General features: G+C 43.3%; 1 protein-coding gene across 2 annotated transcripts; it reads right to left on the bottom strand.

Annotated features, from left to right (window-relative positions):
- Positions 1-272: 272 nt before the first annotated feature.
- On the bottom strand, positions 273-21,179 carry TUBB1 (tubulin beta 1 class VI). Of its 2 annotated transcripts, XM_077460247.1 has the most exons (5): positions 21,031-21,179; positions 7,531-7,639; positions 5,579-5,689; positions 3,857-4,973; positions 273-552 (listed from the first exon to the last, which is right to left on the bottom strand). In XM_077460247.1, the coding sequence occupies exons 1-4, from the start codon at positions 21,085-21,087 to the stop codon at positions 3,874-3,876; spliced, it is 1,377 nt and encodes a 458-aa protein (XP_077316373.1). In that variant the 5' UTR covers positions 21,088-21,179; the 3' UTR covers positions 273-552; positions 3,857-3,873. The 2 variants fall into 2 exon arrangements, with proteins under 2 accessions (XP_077316373.1, XP_077316372.1); XM_077460246.1 differs by lacking the exon at positions 273-552 and having other exon boundaries at positions 2,591-4,973.
- Between the last annotated feature and the right edge of the window lie 1,190 nt (positions 21,180-22,369).

The raw sequence follows: 22,369 nt of genomic DNA, 5'->3' as shown, positions 1-22,369 counted from the left end.
ACCTTGGCACCCCGGATGTTTTGAAACAACATTTCCCATGATGCTCATGCACTCTGCAGTGTAGTTGAGCATCATGGGAAATGTAGTTCCAAAACATCTGGAGTGCCAAGGTTCCCCATCACTGCCCTACACAGACACGTCTTTGTGAAAGGGCCCAAAGTTTCAGTTTGATTAATGCAGGTAATGTGTTGCTATAAGAATTGCGTTCTAAGAAAGCTGCTAGAAAAAGCTCTGCTAGTGACTTAAAGAAAAAAAAACTTCCAGCCACGTGATAAAGTATTAATCTGCATTTTATTTGAATATTTATAGATATTGCAAAATTATTTTTTTCCCATAGCTGTGCATGAAAACCACACTGATCATAAGACTTGTATCACGTTTTTACAGTTCCTTCTTTTTTTTCAGTTCAGATATTAATACAATTGCCTGCATAGTAAACAGTTCTGCTTTCTGTATTTCAGCTTCTGAGGAGTTTTCATCATTTTCCTTTTTGTTTTTGCTAAAGTAGTTTAGAACCGGAAGGGGCTGGTTGTGGGCTAAAGAACAGTTCACCTGCCAAATACATCACCCTTGAAGTTATGTGAATACATATACAAACAGATCTTGACTTCTTTAAGAAATAAAAAAAACTGAGAAACATTAGTCACCTTCATTAAAGGATAAGTTAACTTTAAAAAAAATGTACACATTTTTTACCTGCAAAAAAATAAATATTGTAATTCATATATATATATATATATATATATATATATATATATATATATATATATATATATATATATATATATATATATATATATATATATATATATATATATATATATATATATATATATATATATATATATATATATATATATATAGTTAAATGCGCGGTAGAGATGCATTTTCACTGCCTCCAACTTCTCTCTTGTAAGCAGCAAAGATGAGGGGGGTGGGGTTTGTACGTATACCGCAGCCACAATGCTTTGCATTACAGAACATAACACCATTCTTCCCTCTGTCTGCCTTATTTGGCAGGCAGTATTGAATGGGGGGTGCCCTGCAACCACATCCATTGTGTGCACTGGTGCAGGGATTAAAGCAGGCACTGAGGTCATAGAACATCTCAATGCCTGTTAAATGCCCTCTGAAGATTGATCCAACTTGAATCATTTGCAGAGGGTATTGCAGATCTAAATGAGGCTTAAGGTTGGTCTGATTGTATTAGACCTGCCAACAACTAGTAAGTGCAAGGTCCTGTCTGACTGGATATAGATTGAATAGATAAATTGATTGTAAAGGTGCGGTTTTTTTGTTTTAATAACAAGCATGTCATACTTACCTGCTTTGTGCAAGGGTTTTGCACAAAAGCAGCCCTGATCCTCCTTCTCTGGGGTGCCCCGGCAGCGCTCCTGGCTCCTCATCAGGTGCCCCCATAGAGAGCTGCTTTCCCTGGAGGCACCCATACAGGCATGCTCACGAGTCCCGCTGTTGCGTCCATTGACACAGACAACAGGACTCGGGCCTGCCCTGGCTCCCGTGTCACTAGATTTGATTGGCGGGAGCCACAGTGGCTCGTCACTGGAATGATCAGGTTCAGGTAAGAAAAAAGGGGGTGCTCTGGGGGGTCAACTGAAGCACAGAAGGTTTTTCACCTTAATGCAGAGAGTACATTAAGGTGTAAAACCATGAGACTTTAAAATCCCTTTTAGAGTATGTTCTTGTATTGCATCATTTTGGCAAATCCTAAAGAAGATTGTACAGCGTATGGCCATCTTTGAGGCTGGGTTCACACCCATGCAAATTGGATATGGGTTTCCCCGCATCCAATTCGCATGACAGGAGATTGTGACTGCTTCACATATCTCCGTTGTGGCTGCGGAGTGGCTTGCACAGGAACGCTGTGCATCTTTGGCTCCGTTTCAGGGCTGAAATTCGGGCCTGAAACGGAGAACAGGAAAGCACCAGACCCCTGATGCGAGCCTCATCCGTCGGAGGTGTGAACCCCGCCTAAAGCAAATGTTTCCCAGTGCAGAATGTGTATATGTGAGGACTAGAGTGGAAGCAGCCATTCTCCCAGGTCTTTATCATTTTGGCTCCAGGTAAATAAATATACAACCATTCAGATGGTTTCTCTGAGATTTGGCTACTCATGAGCAGGGTTCTAATCAAGTCACTACTTGTAGTTGTGATCTAAGGGGTTGATTTAATAAAACTGGAAAATGCTAAATTTCGAGTAGCATAGCAATCGATCAGCTTGCAGTTTGTTTTTTTGTCAAAGTTTAATTGAACAAACTGACGGTAGAAACTGATTGGTGCGGCTGTGCATGGTAGCCACACTAAAAACAATCCTGCAAAGACATGTCCCGTCATACACCATGTCCAGTATGTAATAGTTTTTATTCACTGGGGGGGGGGGGGGGAGACAAGGAATATGGTTTGCTATGGACAACACTTCTGTTTTGATTGGTATTCATAAACCAAGCCAATGAGCTTAGTGCATTTATCATTATTTCTTATTAAAGATTACACAACAGCAGTCATAACGCAGCTGCTTAGCGCCTAAAGCAGCAATAAGGGGGGAAAAAAATAAATAGCCCAAACAATGTAGATCGCAGCTCCAAGGTTTAATAAAATTTCCACAGGTCATTTTTTTTTAAATAAATGGATATTATAAGGTAGATTGAAAAAAATGTCTGCCTTTCTAAAAGTTGAAATGACCTTGTTTTATCGTACTTCTCAAATTATTTCTGGTACAATCATTTTTATTGGGGAAAAAAAAAATATGCACAGGTGCAGATCAACAGTTTACCTATTTAGGGGGATCAGGAGAGAGACAAAAAATGACATAGAACATCAATGACTGAACCCAAACCCAGTCCAGTTTATAGAGCAAGAGCTCAATATACGACCTCGTGGCACAGGCCATAGGTCTGCGAAAATTACTGAAGTCTAAAAGCACTGGCACAGAGAGAAAATGGGCAGAAGCCTCGAAGGGAATTGAGAGAAAAAAAGAAGGGGAAAAAAAGAAAGAAGGGGTACACGAGGATAAAGTATTCATAGGCCAGGATCTAGGCCTCATCATTAATTAGGAAGCGCCCAGACTGATTGGGGGTATTGTGGGAAGGGCATAAAACCACCACTCAGTTTATTTCAAGCTGGTTTTTGACGCAGACTGCCTTGTTAAAATAAAAAAAATCCTTTGCATGCATACTATTTACCTTCGCTACGTCCATCTAGAACAAGGATATGCAATTAGCGGACCTCCAGCTGTTTCAAAACTACAAGTCCCACCACGCCTCTGCCTCTGGGTGTCATGCTTGTGGCTGTCATGCCTCATGGAAATTGTAGTTCTGCAACAGCTTGAGGTCCGCTAATTGCATATCCCTGATCTAGAAGTATCCAACTTTGAAAAATGCACAGAATAAAGATGTTGAAAACAGCAATTAGTATTTGCAATAGGCCATGCAGACGCTGAGCACTTCGGTGGGATGGTATTGGAGTCAGGTGTCTCTCTACCATCAGGTATTTTCAAGAGCTGCAGCAGGGAATTGAAGTGAGGGGAGGGGGGTAGAGTGTGCTAAAGGTTAGTCTTATGAAGAGAACACTACACCTTCCCTTGAGTAGGCAAGTCATTATATTGGCAGTACATTAAAGGCAAGGCAATGATTGTCAACGAGCGGGTAAAGCTCTTAGTAGCAAATTAGTGCTATTACTGGTGTAGCTCTAGAATTAAACTGACCAAAGAACAAACAAAGGCTTTTTAAAAGAGTGACCATTCAAATTTTCTTTTTCATTTTTCCAACACTGCACTAGCAAACCTAAAACTCAGGATGTTTGCTTGCTATATACAAGAATTGTTCTTTCTTCTGACCTTTGGCCAGTTGTCTTCTACTTGTACACCCTTTCTATGGTCTCCGTCACTTGTACTACTACTTCCTTCTCCTCTTCCTCCTCCTCCTCATAGTCATCTATATCTGCTGTGGCCTCCTGGTATTGTTGGTATTCAGCAATCAAATCAATGGTATTGCACTCTGCTTCAGTGAACTCCATTTCATCCATGCCCTCGCCAGTGTACCAGTGGAGGAAAGCCTTCCTGCGGTACATGGCTGAAAACTGCTCAGCAATGCGTCTGAAGATCTCCTGGATGGCGGTGTTGTTTCCAATAACAGTGGCAGACATCTTAAGGCCACGGGGTGGGATATCGCACACGGCAACCTTAAAGTTGTGGGGGATCCACTCCACAAAATAAGCACTGTATTTGGACTGCACGGCCAACATCTGCTCATCCACTTCTCTGGTGGACATGCGTCCACGAAAGATGCCAGCCACTGTTAAATAACGACCACGGTAAGGGTCACAGGCAGTCATCATGGTTCTGGAGTCAAACATCTGCTGGGTGAGCTCAGGCACTGTGAGAGACTTGTATTGCTGGCTCCTGCGAGATGTTAGAGGGGCAAAGCCAGTCATGAAGAAATGAAGACGAGGAAAGGGCACCATGTTCACTGCAAGCTTTCTCAGATCTGCGTTAAGCTGTCCGGGGAATCGTAGTGAGGTGGTCACCCCACTCATGGTCATGGACACTAGATGGTTGAGGTCTCCATAGGTCGGGTTGGATAACTTTAGTGTGCGGAAGCAGATGTCATACAAAGCTTCGTTGTCGATGCAGAAGGTTTCGTCTGTGCTCTCAATCAGTTGGTGAATGGACAAGATGGCATTGTATGGTTCTACCACTGTGTCTGAGACTTTGGGAGAAGGCATTACACTGAAGGTGTTCATTATCCTATCCGGATATTCCTCCTTTATCTTGTTTATAAGAAGAGTGCCCATTCCAGATCCTGTTCCTCCACCGAGAGAGTGCACCAGCTGAAAACCCTGAAGACAATCGCAGCTTTCACTCTCATGTCTCACCACGTCCATCACTGATTCTATCAGCTCTGCTCCCTCTGTGTAGTGGCCTTTGGCCCAGTTGTTGCCAGCTCCAGAATTGCCTGTTATTTTAAACCATAATAAAGATCATCAGATCACCAGTTTAAAAAGATAAAATCACATATTGAATATACTGAATTGCTTTAGAATATTGTCCTGACTTGGCAACTTGGAATGATGAATGTCAGAGGCTCAGTGGTCACCCATTCTGAGGAACAGCCCTATATTGAAAAACCACTTGAAATGCTTCCCATTGTATTATACCCCATCCCTTTATGATTACAGCTGTTCACACTACTATATACCTTGATGTATGCTGTTTCACTGGATAAAAGAATGCTGATTTGTGTGATCTACCAATTCAGTCAATAAACAACTTTATAATTTCTTAATAACTTATTGACGTGATGGCCATCTACCTTCCCCTAGGGCAGGGGTTCTCAGCTCCTGTCCTCATGACCCACTAACAGGCCAGGTTTGCAAGATAACTGAAATACATCACAGCTTATATAATTTTCTGCTCAGTGATTGCAGTATTCTGCATCTCCCCAAGGTAATACTTAAAATCTGGCCTGTTAGTGGTTCCTGAGGACCGGAGTTGAGAACCACTGCCCTAGGAGCTTGTTTTCGGCCCTCAGCAATAGACTGCAGAATGTTTATAACATACCATGAATAAAACTGTCTGGACGAAACAGAGGTCCAATGACACTGGAGCGCAAACTGTCCATCGTTCCGGGTTCCAGATCCACAAGCACAGCGCGAGGGACGTACTTCTGTGCTGTTAAAGCATAAAAAAACTTAAAATTAGATCCAGGAGGAAATGTGCTTTTATAGGACCTTTTATGGAAAAAGTCAATAAATACATTTTACTAATAAAATGTTTTTGGAATATCTACATTTTCTGTCTGCTTATGAATTTGAAAACTGAGAGCCTGTGCCTCAGATTGAGGTTCCAAGCAACTACTCACATTCTAACATATACCGAAAAGGGATAGTAGGGTAGATAAGTTAGAATATACCCTTTCTGGGGCAACAACTGAAAAATATACATCAATCAGCCATTACATTATGACCACCCAGCATAACCTGTTGAGGCATAGACTCCATTAGACCTCTGAAGGTACACTGTGGTATCTGGCACCAAGTTATCAGTAGCAGATGCTTTAATTCCTGTAAGTTGTGAGCCTTGTTTTTCTAGCACATCCCACAGATACTTTATTGGACTGAGAGCTGCAGAATTTAGAAATCAACACTTAAAACTTGTGTTACTCGAACCACTCTTGAATCAGACCAGGTCCTCTTCCATTGCTTTGTGGTCCAGTTCTAATGCTCTCATGTCCATTGTAGGCGTTTTTGGTTGTGGACATGGGTCAGCTTGGGCAACCCGACCGCCGTGCAGTTATGCAGCCCCCTACACAACAAACTGTGACACGCTGTCTGTTCCAAAAAAAAAAACAAGACCCAAATTCCAAAAGCTTGTACATGTATATAATCTATTGGGTGCTAAAGGGGTGTGACCACATGTTAACACTACAAATTCTGGATGAAACCTCTGCACTACTATAACCCTTTCCATTGCTTGTATTGCAATACGTGTGAACTAAAAATGTCTGTTCTTCATTGGCTGGAAATGGAATATAGCAGTGTGCAGAGGGTTCATCCAGAATTTGTAGCGTTAACATGTGGTCACACCCCTTTAGCACCTGATAGATTATATACATGTACAAGCTATTGGGATCTGAGCACGGGTATGTCTTGTTTTTGTTGCAATGCAGGTCAGTCCAGATCTGAACCTAGTCGCTCTCCCCCCACCTTGGGTCTTTATGCCCTATGTTGGGATGTTGTCTACTGTAGCATTTGCCGTAGCAAAGCAGAGTAGGACTGGCCATAAGAGGAATTACTTTGACGCAGTTGGCCAGCTTAAACATGTATTGCAATATGTGTGAACTAAAAATCCCTGTTTTTCATTGCATAGCTTGCTATAAAGGGTGTATAGCACTGTGTGTTCCGACGCCTTTCTATTGGAAGCAAAATTTAAATTTTCAGCTATTTGAGCTACAATAGTTTTTCTATTGGATCGGACTACATGAGCCAGTCTTCGCCTTCCCACGTGCATCAATGAGCCTTGGCTGCTCGTGACCCTGTTATCAGATTGACATTTTTTTTCCCTCCTCTTGGACCACTTTTGGTCAGTCCTGACCCCTGCAGAAAGGCAACATCCCACAAGAGCTGCAGTTTTGGAGTTTCTCTGAGCCAGTCGTCTAGCCATTACTATTTGGCCATTGTCAAATCCTTAATCTTGCCCATTTGTTTTTTTATTTTTTTCCTGCTTTCAACACATTAACTTCAGGGGCAACAAGTTCACTTGCTGCCTAATATATTCTACTCCCTTTCAGAGGCCATTGTAACAAGATAATCAAAGTTATTCGCTTAACTTGTCAGTGCTTATAATGTTTTGGCTAATCGGTGTAGGTCTATATAAGGATAAGTGTTAAACCCATAAGGAGAGGTGAACAAATAAAGCAGTGGCTCAAAATACGAACCCAAGTAGTCTCCTAATTTGCTGTCCTACTAAGCCAACACACTTTCAGAATGTATAATGCAGTGCTAAAAACTTACAGTGAGCCTCATTGAAGTAGACGTTGATCCGTTCCAGCTGCAGGTCGGAATCTCCTTTGTAATTTCCAGTATTGTCAATACCGTGCTCATCGCTGATCACCTCCCAGAACTAGGAAGGAGATGAAAAGACCACTCTTTAGTACCATAGACAGCAGTCATGGAAGACTATTATGGCCAATTGAAAAACACTATTAAAATACTCTTGCTATCATGGTAACCTACTGTTATTGTTTACATGTAAATAGGCATAAGGAACATGGAGTGAGCTTCTCACTTTTAAAGTCCACGTGAGCACAGGTTGTTCCCATCACCCTTCACCCTCTGCAAAATTAAGGGCTTTGAAGGATGATTTGATTAATCTTATTGGAGTTGGCACTTTACAAAGTTAATGTTAGTAAGTGAACCTATGGTAACCTCATAGAACTTAAAGAGGAACTGCAGTCTGCTCACATAATTTGAAATAAAAACCTCTTTGCCATTCTGAAGCTTCCTTCCAACCACTTTGCATATTATTTTATATGTACTGTGATTCTGTACTTGCCAAATATGCTGCAGAAATCTCCCTCCAAAAGACTCATTATGCTTCATAGATTATACGTTGGGTTGTTTTCTTTCCAAAATGGGGTCATTTTTGGGGCGTTTCCAGTGTCCTGGTGCTCCAGGGCCTTCAAAAGTGTAAGCCCTTGTACACACGGTCAGACATTCCGACCACAAAATCCATTGGATTTTGTCCGAAACTGGTGTTGCATACACACGGTTGGACAAAGTTGTCGTTCGGAACGTGATGACATTCGTTCGTTACAACGGGACTACGTTCAGGCTAGTAGCCAATAGCTTTGGTCTTCTAATTTGATCTGAGCACGCGTGGCACTTTGTCCGATCGGAATTCTCTACAAACTTCGGATAATGTCGGAAAATGTTATATCCAACTCTCAAACTTTGTAGGTCGGACATTCCGATGGAAAAAGTCCGATGGAGCCCACACACGGTCGGATTATTCGCCAACATGGTCCGATCGGACATTTTCCGTCGGAATTTCCGACCGTGTGTACAAGGGCTTAAAGGTAGTCAAGAAATTATATGTGTAACACCTGATGGCGCTCCCTGCATATTGAGCCTCTGTGGTATGTACCGTATGTGGTATTGCCATACTCAAGAGGAGTAGTAGAATGTTTTTTGGGGTGTAATTTGTGCTATGCATATGCTGTGTGTGAGAAATAATCTGCTATCAATTTTGTGAAAAAAAAAGAAAAAAATCACATTCAACACCCAATCCTGTATGAGGAAAAATAAAAAATAATAAATAAAGTAATTGCTAGCACATGATTAGTTTGGAGCGTACATAACTTTGCTTTGTTTACATTTGGTAAAAAATTCACTTGCCAAGTAAATAGTCTCTACTTTAGTAAATTGACTCCAAATTTTTAGAACAGAACTTGATGTACGGTAATTTGTAATGGTGTGGAAGGGATAAGTAACCAAGCAGGTTATTAGTATATATATAATTTGCAGTATAGAACTACAAGCTCTGAATGTCTGATGCATTTCCTGAAGAGGCTGCGGTTCTTTTGACATAGCTTAGCAAAAATTAAAAAATAACACTGTATATTCAAATTCCTATCTGTCATCCCATTCACATGACAAGCCAGCATTTCCCTTATCAGCCTTCCCCACAGTAGTATGCAGCCACAACCACACCCCCATCTGTTCCAAAATCTTGATTAATAATAGCAGAGCATTATTACCCGTATAGTAGAAGGTCAGCTTTTTACTGACAAACTCAAATGACTTGATGACAAAGGAGACATGTTTACACTGAAAAGCTTGAAGTTCCAGTTGCACACGGGCATAATAGTTTACTGATGTTTACTTGAGAAACATGTTGACAAAGTCCATGAGTAAAAAAAAAAAAAAAAAAAAACACAAAAAAAATAGTGTGTAAAGACCTGAGTATTGTAGAGTATAGGCGAGTAAAATTCCTCTCCATTGCCAGTGTTGTAACTCATTTACCGGTGCATCTCAAAAAATTTGAATATCATCAAAAAGTTATTTTATTTAAGTAATTCAATTCAAAAAGTTAAAGTCAAGCTAGATTACACATAGTGATATATTTCAGGCATTTCCTTCTTTTAATTTTGATGATTATGGCTTACAGCTAGTGAAAACCCAAAATTCAGTATCTCAGAAGATGTAAATATTGTGAAAAAGTTCAATATTGTAGACTCCTCTTACATGTTACACTCTAATCAGCTAATTAACTCAGAACACCTGTAAAGTTTTCCTGAGTCTTTAGATGGTCTCTCAGTCTGGTTCAGGAGATTACACCATCATGGGGAAGACTGCTGACTTTACAGTTGTCCAGAAGACAGTCATTGACACCCTCCACAAGGAGGGTAAGTCGCAAAAGGTCATTGCTAAAGAAGCTGGCTATTCACAGAGTGCTGTATCCAAGCATATTAATGGGAAGTCGAGTGGAAGGAAAAAGTTTGGTAGAAAAAGGTGCACAAGCAACAGGGATGACCGCAGCCTTGAGAGGATTATAAAGCAAAGGCCATTCAAGAAATTGGGGGAGATTCACAAGGAGTGGACTACAGCTGGTGTTAGTGCTTCAAGAGCCACCACACACAGACATATCCATGACATGGGCTACAACTGTGGCATTTCTTGTGTCAAGCCACTCCTGACCCAGAGACAACATCAGAAGTGTGTTACCTGGGCTAAGGAGAAAAAAGACTGGACTGTTGCTCAGTGGTCCAAAAGCCTCTTTTCAGATGAAAGTAAATTTTGCATTTTGTTTGCAAATCAAGGTCTCAGAGTCTGGAGGAAGAGTGGAGAGGCACAGAATCCAAGTTGCATGAGGTCCAGTGTGAAGTTTCCACAGTCAGTGATTATTTGGGGAGCCATGTCATCTGCTGGTTTTGGTCCACTGTGTTTTATCAAGTCCAAAGTCAGTGCAGTCTCTCTGCTGACCAGATTTATGGAGATGCTGATTTAATTTCCCAGCAGGACTTGGCACCTGCCCACACTACCAAAAGTACCAATACCTGGTTTAATGATCATGGTATTACTGTGCTTTATTGACCAGCAAACTTGCCTGATCTAAACCTCATAGAGAATCTGAGGGGTATTGTCAAGGGGAAGATGAGAGCTACCAGACCCAACAATGCAGGCGACCTGAAGGCCGCTATCGAAGAAACCTGGGCTTCAGTTAACAGCAGTGCCACAAGCTGAACGCCTCCATGCCCCACCAAATTGATGCAGTAATTCATGCAAAAGGATCCCCAAAAAAAAAAATAATAATAAAAATAATTATATATATGTGTGTGTGTGTGTATATATATATATATATATATATATATATATTTATTTATTTAAATTAAAACAGGCACCATGCTTCTGAAAAACAGCCTCCCCCACAAGGTCCCTGCCACAAGCTCTGTCACCACTCATTACCTGTTTTCAGGCACCACAATCTTCTGCAGCACAGCCTCCCCCTTGAGGTTCCTGCCACTAGCTCTTGGTCACCACTTATTTGCCTGTTTACACTTACAACTGAGGTGACTTCTTGGGTCACAAACGCCGGCATGCTTCAGCACACCTCTTTTCAGTGTCAGCTCATTTATTTACGTCACTCGGCAGCATGGCCTTGGTTATCCCCATACATGTTCTACTTTTCTCTACTGCTTGTTTTCGCCTTCCTTTGAGGCTACTCTCTTGCAATATGCATTGCAAGCTCATCTCCAGTGGTACTCAACCTGGCCACTCACGTTTTCTTGTCTGTCTTTTTCCATAGGTCAGTGAAGTCAGGTTGTTCCATCCTGCACAAGGTTGGATGTTTTTCTCGCAGGTAATATGACATACATACACACATGTAGGGCTTTGCATGTTCTATCAGAGAAGGAGTCGTGTGGGTACTACATGGGACACTCTCCCACATCAACCTGCAGCACCCTTTATTCATCTCGATACCTCACATACACAAATTGGGTTGCCGGTCTGGTGCTTAGCTACTGTTACATTTTCTTTCTTACCTATTTCTGAAAGACATCACCTTCAAAATACGCAGTCACAGTTGCTAAACAGTTGCTTGCTGACAGTGCAGGCGTTAGCAGGCCAAACATATGTCACCTACTACAGAACGCAACATTCCTACTTAGGCCACAACCAGACTGCAACTTCCCACCCCAGTTCGCCCTGAAATGCGACACTGCAGTCCTACCCCATGGCATGACACTGACCAGGCACCAGAGCTGTTTTGCCAGTCACCTCCTGACTAACCTCGGTTGCCTCACACTTTTCAAGTTTTCTAAATTTCTAAACTCTTCAGCGTTCGCCGGAACGCAACGTGTTCTTCACTTCACCTGTCATTCCTTTTTCTGTTCTTCCTCCCCCTTGCTTCTTACTTATTCTTACGTACTCCGTCTCTTCGCTGTTCTTATTTTCCAAAAACTCTTCTTAAACATACACCCCCCTCCCCTCTTTTATCATTATAGCTTGAGTGATGTCACACTCCAGCAGTGAAGACCTTGCCTCTGCCCCTCTTTCACCCACTGTGGGTTCAGAGTCAGGCAGCACTCAGTACCTCAGGATGGACTATCCCCAAGCTCACGGCAGAGCTTCGGCATGGGGGCCATTCCCTACCCGGCCATGGCCAGGAAAGCCAGATTATTCAGGCTGCTGTTCCCAACACCAGCAGCAGCTGCACCCGACACCCAGCAGGCATCCCTGCAGTCCATCTCCTCAGCTTTTGCCCAGCTGCACACCATGATCGGCACACTGACCGCAGCCATCTTCGACGTGCAGGAGAGAGTAGGAGTCCTAGAGTTGACACCCCTTAGACATGGTCGCAGCGCCTGTCTTGCCCAGAGGTACGCTGGACACTGGTTCCACTATTTTTCCTGCACACTTCGTCCCTGCTGGCACCAGGAAGGACATCCTGGAGGGAAAGGATGTTAACCTGGTCTCCCTGCTCATCTCTGTCCATGATCTGACCGAGAATAAGTCCTACGCCTGGGGGGACGTGTCCGTAGTTCTGGAGGCCAAAGACCACAGGCTCAATTGCAAACAGTTGATCATCGTGTTTGTGCTGGTCTTCAGCATGTTTAGGGACGTTTTGTGCTTGGCCAACCCTGGCAGGAGGGAAGAGATGTATTGGTACCTCCATGCCGTGGTTGACTTAGGGTACAAATACAGAGGCTCTGCATTTTTTACGACTACCAATGCTTGTTCGCAGCCAGTGCCACAGCCAAATTCGCCCAGTTCCAAACCAGCAAGAATTGGAGCATCATGGACACGGAGTTGTTCTGCCGCCACTTTGCGGGTCTGCGTTTGCCGCTTTGCGCTGTTTGCCAGTCCTTCACGCACACGGCAAACTGATGCTCTAACACGGATGCCAGACATTCCTTGGCCCTACGCAACATCCTCAGATGGAAAAGTTGGGACAGCCTGTCCATTTACTAGGCAAGATGCCTATCTGCAACAACTTCAACAATGGCACTTGCAGCTTCAACCAATGCCAACTACTCCACATTTGTGTCAACTGTCATAGAGCTCATCCCAAGAGCACATGCACCCTCAAGCATACCAACTCATCCTGACTAAGTCGGGTGAATGTACAATGGCTGGTGTTTTACCTTTCCTCTCACCCGTCACCCGCATATGCACTATTTCTGGTGTGCGGGTTTAGCTCCAGATTCCACATGGGGCTCATTACCCTACCCTACACCACTCATGAGTGCAGGAACCTCCGCTCAGCCTCTACAGACAAGCAAGCTATTGACAATCTGTTGCAGACCGAGCTGGACCAGGATTTTATTATTAGCCCCTTCGCTGAGTCGCCATTTGAGCCATGGAGTGTTAGCCCTATTGGGCTTGTCAAGGGCAAATTCTCAAATAAATTGCATTTGGTGTACAACTTGTCTGTGCCTCATTCCTCCACATCCTCAGTCCTAAAGCCGAGTTCCACCCAAAAGTGGATATTCCGCTCGTTGTCACCTTTAGGGGGGAAGGGGGGCAGAATACCTGGCTTTTACCACTTCTGGGAGCCTAAGCCGCAGGTATTGACGTCACCGCCCGGGCTCCCTCCTCCTTCCCCGGCCGCCGGGCCAGTAAGCCGTAAGGCTTCACTGCCTGGTTCCCTTACTTACTCGCAATGGAGGCAGCATGCACCCAACAGCTGATGGAAACATCTTCATGAGGTGGTGAAGAAACATCAGCTGCGGTGCCGACATTGCTGGACTCCAGGACAGGTAAGTGTCCGATTATTAAAAGTCAGCAGCTACAGTATGTGCAGCTGTTGACTTTTAATTTTTGCAGTGGGCGGACCTCCGATTTAACCCACTGATTCCTTCCGAAGAGTTCTCTCTCAAATATGCATTCGTTGACTTAGCTATACAGTCCATCATTAGCATAGGCACAGGCGCATGTCTGTCCAATGCAGACTTTTCCTGTTTTTTTTTTTTTTTTTTTTTAACTCTTACCCATTGAACCTTTGCTGTGGCAGTGGCATGGCATTATATGGAGAGATTCATACTACTTTGCTACCAAACTGACCTTCGGGTCAAAGAGCATTCCATGGCTCTTCGATGCGTTCGCGTAGCCCCTCACCTGAATCCTAAGTCACCAGGCACAGTGCCAGAAAGTCATCCATTACCTGGACGGTTTCCTGCTGATCGAACGGCACGATGAGCCCCCCCCCCCCCAGATTTAGACAAATTAAGGGTAGTGTTTGGCAACCTCAACATGCCCATAGCGGCATAGCGGAAAGCCCCACGCAGTCCATCACCTTCCTAGGAATCACCCCTTGACACCTGCTTTATGCAGGCCAGCCCTATCCCCTGACAAGCTGTCACGGATTAGGGCGGTCATTCACACCTTCACCACCTCATGAAGTTGCACCAAGAGACAACTGCAGTCCCTGTTAGGCATGCTGAACTATGCTATGAGGATTGTCCCTCGAGGGCTTTCCTTCATTTCTCACCTCCTGGTCTTTCTTTCCCATGCATAGGACCCCGATCAAACCATCAGGCTAGACCAGCAATGTGGGACAACTTCCTTGAGAACAAGAACGGCGTATCAATGTTCATTCTAGCAGCTTCAGCCTCCTCACCTCATATAGTAACAGATGCAGCAGCCACCACAGGCTTCGCTGCTATTTTTGGCACCCATTGGTTTGCAGGTCCATGCCCGCAGGAAATCCTCCTGGTCCCAGTGTTCAGCCAGACGTCCTCATTGTTCAAGCTTTACCCTATTGTTGGGGTAGCTCAGGTCTGGGGACACACCTGGGTGGGGCAGACTGTAGTCTCCTCCACTGACAACTTAGCCACGGCTGAGATTGTCATCAAAAGCAGGTCCAAGTCCCTGCTCATCATGTCCTTCCTAGCAGGCTGGTGCAGATATCCCTTCACTACAATTTCAGTGTGCACTGTACTTACATACCTGGCAAGTGCAATCTCGCAGCAGATGCATTGTCCCGTCTCAATTTTCCTTTGTATTTCTTACAGAGACTCAGAGCCGACCCAACCCCATTTTCCATCCCACCTTGGTCGCAACTAATGATGGGCTAAGAGACCTCTTTCACAACGCTACGCTGCTCATAAACTGATCACTGCCACCCCCACACACTGAAGGCCTACCGCACTGCCTGGAATGCCTATGGCAAATTCCTAGCCACATGCCTTCATATAGGCACAGGTCACATCAAGCACGTCCTGGCCTTCGTGTCTTACTGCCGCACTCATCTGAGCCTGTCCCACAACACTGTCAGACTCTACCTAGCTGGCATCCAGCATTTCCTCTCCCTATAAGCCCCTGGGAAAACCTAAGAGCCTTGCTGCATGGCATCCAGAAACATTAGCCCTTAGCCAGTAGCAAATGCATGTCAATAGCAAGTTCCACATTCCGGAACATGTCAGCCATCCTGTCACAACCCCCGTTTTGGATGCTGCCCAGTCTGGTCATCCAAGCAGCTATCTACCTGGCCTTCTACGGCTTCCCGCGGCCCGGTGTGTTCACTTACAGTGGCCCTGGTTGCCAGGTGCTATGCAGGTGCTATTTGGCCCACCTTCAAGACCATTCTGTCCTACATCTGGCAGTGTCCAAAACTCATCAGTCCGGCACCGGGGTCGACATCAAATTCTTCCAGACCCACAACAAATGGTGTCCAGTAGGGGTTCTGAACCAATTGTTATCTAACTCTAGTCCATTGTTGCCTTTTCCTTCCAGCCCGCTAACAGCTAGCCAGTTCATCAGACATGTTCGCATCCTCCTGGCTAATCTAGTGTAGCAACCTGATGTTTAGGCAGGGATGCTGTTAAATTTTGTTGCCAGGCGGTAGTTGCCTCGGCCAATTGTTAGGAGGTCAATTGATTTCACCCTAATTCTGAAATTGCTGCACTTCTCTCTTCTGTCACTAGGTGGCCGCATTTAAACTTACTTATAAGTAAAAAAATTAAATAAAATTGGGTTGTGTAAAGTAGATGTGGCAAGCAAGAATTCCAGCAAGATGGCTGGCAAATTACGGTTGTTCGTAATGTGTGGGAAAAAATTATCCCCCCCCCATTGTTATGGTTTTCATAATAGTAGCATATCGTTGTTCTCATCACATTCAATTTTCTCATGTTACTTTTTAATTAAAGTGGAAGTAAACTCCCCTATCGTTTTCAGCCAAGGAAGCTGCCATCTTTGCCTCTGTTTAATCTTCAACTGCTATGGTGCTGCACATGTGATTCGTTATGACACCAGCCATTGGATGGTTTGATAGTTTGGCTGAGAGCACAGCCAATGTGCAGTTAGAATTCCGGGCATGCCTTTTTTTTTTAACTGTTTAAATCGATGGGTTTACTTCCACTTGAGAGTGTTACATATAAAGATGGCTAAAAAAAAATGTGGGTAGTTTCGTTTTTGGGCTGTTTCCCATTCTGAAAAATACAGTACAGTGGAACCTTGGATTACGAGCATAATCCGTTCCAGGAGAATACTTGTAATCAAAAGCACTCGCATATCAAGTGAGTTTGCCCATAGAAGTCGATGGAAACAAAGATAATTAGTTCCACATTGACTTCTATTGTATGCAGTACCGCATGTGGCCAGAGGTGGAAGGGTGACGAAAAAAACTCAGAAAGGCTTGGGAACGGAGTGTCACCGGCGCCCCCGTCTCTGGCAGAAATTTGTTCATATTTCCTATACTGTGATATAAGCACAGTCCTAATCCTTAAAACTGAATGGGCGATATAATGCATCTATGATCTATCGTCCTTTGATTTTAAAAATGTTTTACTATACAACATTTTTTGATCTGCCTGCATTCTACTAATCTGATGTAATCTGATGTAAGTGCATTACTTATTATTAAATTTGAAGTTGATACAGTATTACACTGGAGTCTTTTGTTCCCTATATATACTTCAGCTAGCTGATCTACTGATGATTTTTGCCACTACTTCCTGGTCTGTTGAGAGCCTTCTGGTTAACCAATTAAGGACACCTGAGCTTTTCTTCAGTGGATCAGAGATCCAGTCAAGCACTGTATGACCTCCCACAGTAAGGGGGGTCGCAGGCTTTCTGGTAAGCCTCCATTTTTACTTTGGTGATGGGTGTCACACAGCTGGGTGTTTTGATCATCGTTTCAACATGGTTTAGCAATGAACTCTACACATGGATTTTAGTCCCTATGATTTTTTTTGCAGAGATCTGCACCCTCTTTATATATTGCACTGGTATTTATGTTTGAAACTCATCTCAAGCTGAATTTTTGGTTTTGCACAATTGATTGCACTTATATTAGTACATATTTTATTTTTTGCTTATTTCTTTTTTTATGCAATGTTTTGCTTTTGCTCACCTATATTGTTCATGCACTATTGATTGCACTTTAGTAATCTTTGCGCCTGTTATATGCATTGTATTATATATTGCAAGTATATTTTTAGCGCTGCACTTCTTATTTACATATTGTTTGTGCCTAGTATCTGGTTTATAGTTTAGGATAAGCTCTGGTGTGTTCACACACCCCACGTGCAGAGCCCGCCAGGAAGTCTGCACTGCGCTGCGCTGCGCTAATTACAGGCAGGGAGACATTTCCCGATCTCTGCAGCTGGGCATCAGCAGAATGTCTCACTGTGATTAGAGCAGCGCAGTGCCAACTTCCTGGCGGGCTATGCGAACACGCCGGAGCTCATCCTTAGTTATAGTGCACAGCTGCTGTTTTGTTTTAGTTTCATTTTATGAGCGCTTATACAATTTTTAAACTTCTTTCCATCCAACAAATGGACAGAAGTACATCAGGGAAGAGGGGCGGGCAGATCTCTAGCTTTCAATGTTGGGAAACCTCTATTTGCATACTTTGCGCCATGGAGCTCACACAAGTGCCCAATCCAATATAAGTTCTGATATAAGAGCACCTGGGCCCAGACTATAGATATTATCTACACACTCTTTGCAAACATTCAACTAGGTTTAAAACAAGCCCTCCCTGAGCAATGGTTGATGAGCTGTGATTTCAATGCTTGTGGTCAGTGCCTTTTAGCTACAAAGGTTACTGAAAGCTGTTGTTACACAGCTATTTTATTGCCTGTTGTGCCCATAGCCTGGTCAGGGGTACGCTTTCAGGTTGGGTTCAAACTGATGCGAATTGGATGAGGGTTTCCCCTCTCAATGGAGCCAGTTCACACAACTCAGGGGTGGCCGCTCTCCGCATTTTGAAAGGGTCTTGTGCGTCTTCTGATCCGATTCAGGCAAAAATTCAGACCTGATTTGCACCTGAATCTGTGAACAAAAGGATGCACTGGACCTGTGTGAACAGACCCTAAAGCTCTGTGGTTAATTTTAAAGCTTGGAACGAAGAGCAGCTTCAAGTTTAAAACTTTTCATAACCTCTAACCTTGTTTATCACTACTTGGTTAGTTTTCCTCTCATATTTAATTTGCTATCTCCTCTGAGCATTCATGCGTTGGGTAGAATTGCTACACAAGCACTTGCACGGGAACCTGACACTACCAGAAGACTTGGGCAAAGGCCAAACACTTGTAAAAGGTGTGGGGAGCATAAGATGAATGTTTGTTGCTTAAAAATGAACATTTTATGCACAGTACTATCCATAACTGTTTTGGGTGAAATAGGATACATTAGAGCAAGAAGTATGTAGGCAAAGAATACATTGCCAGTAATGCTCACCATGTTGATTATTGCACAAAGAAATCATTGGTTTACCCAAAATTTACTTTTTTCATCACCATTTTTTTATCCTTTATTTATTTTGGGTTATCAAAATAACATATGTAATATGCATTTAAAGGTTAAATAAAAGGTTTACTGCAGTAAACCTTACTTTTAAGTAAAAAAATAAAATTGGGTTTTATGAAGTAGATGTGGCAAGCAGGAATTCCAGCAAATTACGCTTGTTCGTAACACGTGGGAAAAATTCAGTAAGAAAAACAAAAAAAAAGTATTCCCCCCCGTGTTATGGTTTTCATAATGGTAGCATATCGTTGTTCTCGCCACATTCAATTTTCTCGCGTTACTTTTTAATTAAAGTGTTACATATAAAGATGGATAAAATAAATTGTGGGTAGTTTCATTGTTGGGCCATTTCCCATTATGAAAAATACAGTACAGTGGAACCTTGGATTAGGTGCATAATCCGTTCCAGGAGAATGCTTGTAATCCAAAGCATGTCCAGCAAGCATATCAAAGCAAGTTTCCCCATAGAAGTCAATGGAAACAAAGATAATTTGTTCCGCTTTAACTTCTATTGTATGCAGTACCGCATGTGGCCAGGGGTGGGGTGGGGGGGTCATTGGAGAGACTTGGGAATGGAGTATTTCCAACTGTCACCAGCGCCCCCGCACCTCTGGCAAAATGCAGTACTGCACACTGAAAAGGCTGCTCATTTTGCAGGACAACACTCACAAACCGAGTCAGGGTTTTAAAAAAAGTAATAGCTCGTATTGTGAAATGCTCATTAACCATTTTACTAGCAATCCGAGGTATTACTGTACTTTGTATTCAGCAATCTCATGAGTATGTTTTTCTCTAAGGGCTCATGCACACTGCAGCTCAAAGAAGTGGCTCCTTCAGGCTTTTGAGCTTTTTTGAGCTCTTATTTTTTTCTGCCTGAAAACTCCTCTCCATGTTAGCCAATGTGTTCATGCACACTATGGCTTTTACAGGCAGAAAAACCCCCCACCAAACTCATGTTTTTGAGAGAAGCTTTCGAGCAGAAAAAATGCCTAAGTGCCCAAAATTGCATGAAAAAGTTCGAACGAGCATGAAATAGTATGAAAAAGCTCAAAGAAGCTCAAACACACAAAAAAAATTGAAAAATGAGCTGAGGAGACGGTTTGTAAAAAAAATAAAAATAAAAAATGCTTATGCTCAAAGGAGCTCAAAAAAAAAAAAAAAAAAAAAAAAAAAAAAACGTGCAAAAGAGCCCAAAAAAGTACAGGCTTCTTTAAGCTGAAATAAAAGCTGAAATGCCTGTAAAGGCAGCTCCTTTTTTTTTTTTTTTTTCCCCGAGCTGCAGTGTGCATGAGCCCTTACATAAGAGAACAATCTCTAATGGAAGAAGATATGCATACTTGATGACATGTAATCAATGATCTCCTCAACCTTAGTCTTGTGAATAGGATTAATCGGACCTTTCCAAGTTTGCAGAGAGGGGAGGTGACTGCCGGTTACCATTGCGGTGGACGAGATGCACCTTTATGGATTTGGCAGACATTCCTGTTTGTACAGATCTGTTCGGTCATTCATATGATGTTATAGATGGCCCACATTGATTACTTTTATAGTTTCTGATTGGATTAATATATTTATACAAACATGGCTGATGGCCTGGGCCCTAGTGCGCTAACATTTGAGGTGACAACCCTGCCGTGTCAAAATGGACTTTTGACCTTTCTTCCACCACCTGGATGAAGAACGCAGTGACTTATTTATGGTTGAACTAGATGGACTTGTGTCTTTTTTTCAACCTGACTAACTATGTAACCTGTAACAGGGATGAGCATATCTGGAATTTCGGTACTTATGGCTTCAGGCCTGTTCCTGGTCAGTCAAGTAGTGAGGAAAAGATTAAGGCAGCCCCTAAACCTGCACCTTCAAAGGCAACTGGATAAAAATAAGCGAATGGCTATTGCTAAGAGGTTCTAGTCAGCTTATTTCTGGTCGTTTTCCTGATTTGTGAACAGTAGTCAGTTTTCGTTTTTTTTTTTTTTTTTCCTCCCTAATAACTTTCCTGATTTTTGAACCGGTCAGCAGCACAATAAAATCCCTGTTCTGCAGAGTGTTGCCCTCAGTTTTTACTATTCTGTTAGCTTTAAAGGTACCATTTTTAAATAGAACTGATCAAAAAATTATAAAAGTTTTTTAGTAAACTGGAAACAAAGCAATAAAAAGTGTAACCATCCTCCAAGCCTCTCATGATCTCTACTTTAGCAGTAATTGCCCCTTTTAAATTTCTTTAAAATATTGGATGCTTTACCCACAATGGCTTCTAATTACCTTTCCTCCAATTTGGTTCCCACATTGGCCTATCTGCAGGTGGACGATCTCACGCATGGTGCAGTAGAGGAGGGTTGAGCAGATGACACTTGTTGTAGTTCAAAATGCCTATGACTCTGCAAAAAGGGTCTAACCGCGTTTTTATAGTGGAGCTGACATCATCGGCTTGCTGTTATCTCTTTGGGCTGTTGGGTGCAGGGACTGGGCAAGGAGCTCCCTTGTAAGATAGCCAGGCTGTTCTGAAGGAAGAAGACAGAGGGGAACCATCCAAAGCACGCAGATAAATTAGAGGACGGAATTTACATATTTGGACCTTTAACGTGAAACAGTCAACTGTTTTTCTTTCAAAAGGACAGTCCCTCTTTTGAACCCAAAGTATAGTCCCTCCTTATTCGTTTTATTTTATTTTGAATAGGTACATCTGTTCTAAGACTGATATACACTCACCGGCCACTTTATTAGGTACCCCTTGCTAGTACTGGGTTGGATCCCCCCTCTTGCCTTCAGAACTGCCTTAATTTTTAGTGGCATAGATTCAACAAGGTGCTGGAAACATTCCTCAGAGATTTTGGTCCATATTGACATGATAGCATCACACAGTTGCTGCACATTTATGATGCAAATCGCCCATTACCACCATCTCCCAAAGGTGCTTTATTGGATGAGATCTGGTGAGCGTGGAGGCCATTGGAGTCCAGTGAACTCATTGTCCAGTGGTGAGATGATTGGAGCTTTGTGACATGGTGCATTATCCTGCTGGAAGGAGCCATCAGAAGATGGGTACACTGTAGTCATAAAGGGATGGACATGGTCAGCAACAATACTCGGGGACGCCGTTGCGTTTAAATGGTGCTCAATTGTTACTAAGGGGCCCAAAGTGTGCCAAGAAAATATCCCCCCCCACACCATTACACAGGGCTGGCGCTACCACTAGGCGGACTAGGCAGCCGCCTAGGGTGCACTGCTGCCTAGGGTGCAGCCATGGCCTGTCACCTCCTCATCCCCGCTGGATGTAACCTATGGATCCGCTGTCCCCGTGTGGCGGGTCTGCAGGAGTGTGTCCGGAGGAGGAGAGGGAATGTCTGTTGCCAGGGATGGTGCAGGGGCGCGGGGAGGGAACTATCACATGTATTACACTGACAGATCCGTCCCCCGGCTTCCCCAGCTGCAGAGCTGTTCGGCGGCTCAGGGCTCTGATTGATACCGAGGAGTTGGCCCACCTCCTTCATTGTCACTGGTCGGGACTTGTGAAGGGGTGTGGCCAGCAAGGGGATGATCCCACATGTCACTGGGGGACGGGGGACAGGGGGCGGAGCAGCCAGCCTCAGGGATGATCGCA

This window comes from Lithobates pipiens, unplaced genomic scaffold, assembly GCF_037356315.1.
Source record: "Lithobates pipiens isolate NorthernLeopardFrog02 unplaced genomic scaffold, aLitPip1_a1.2 Scaffold_28, whole genome shotgun sequence".
NCBI classification, from domain to species: domain Eukaryota; kingdom Metazoa; phylum Chordata; class Amphibia; order Anura; family Ranidae; genus Lithobates; species Lithobates pipiens.
Note: the sequence above shows the minus strand (reverse complement) of the source record. Positions and strands in the feature narration are given on the sequence as shown.

Excerpts from the sequence above, each read along its gene's own strand:
- TUBB1 (XM_077460247.1), bottom strand. The coding sequence starts at position 21,087 with ATGCGTGAGATCGTCCACCTGCAGATAGGCCAATGTGGGAACCAAATT. Across the intron at positions 5,690-7,530 it reads CTACTTCAATGAGGCTCACT|CACAGAAGTACGTCCCTCGC; the intron begins GTAAGTTTTTAG and ends ATGCTTTAACAG. Across the intron at positions 4,974-5,578 it reads TCCAGACAGTTTTATTCATG|GCAATTCTGGAGCTGGCAAC; the intron begins GTATGTTATAAA and ends TTAAAATAACAG.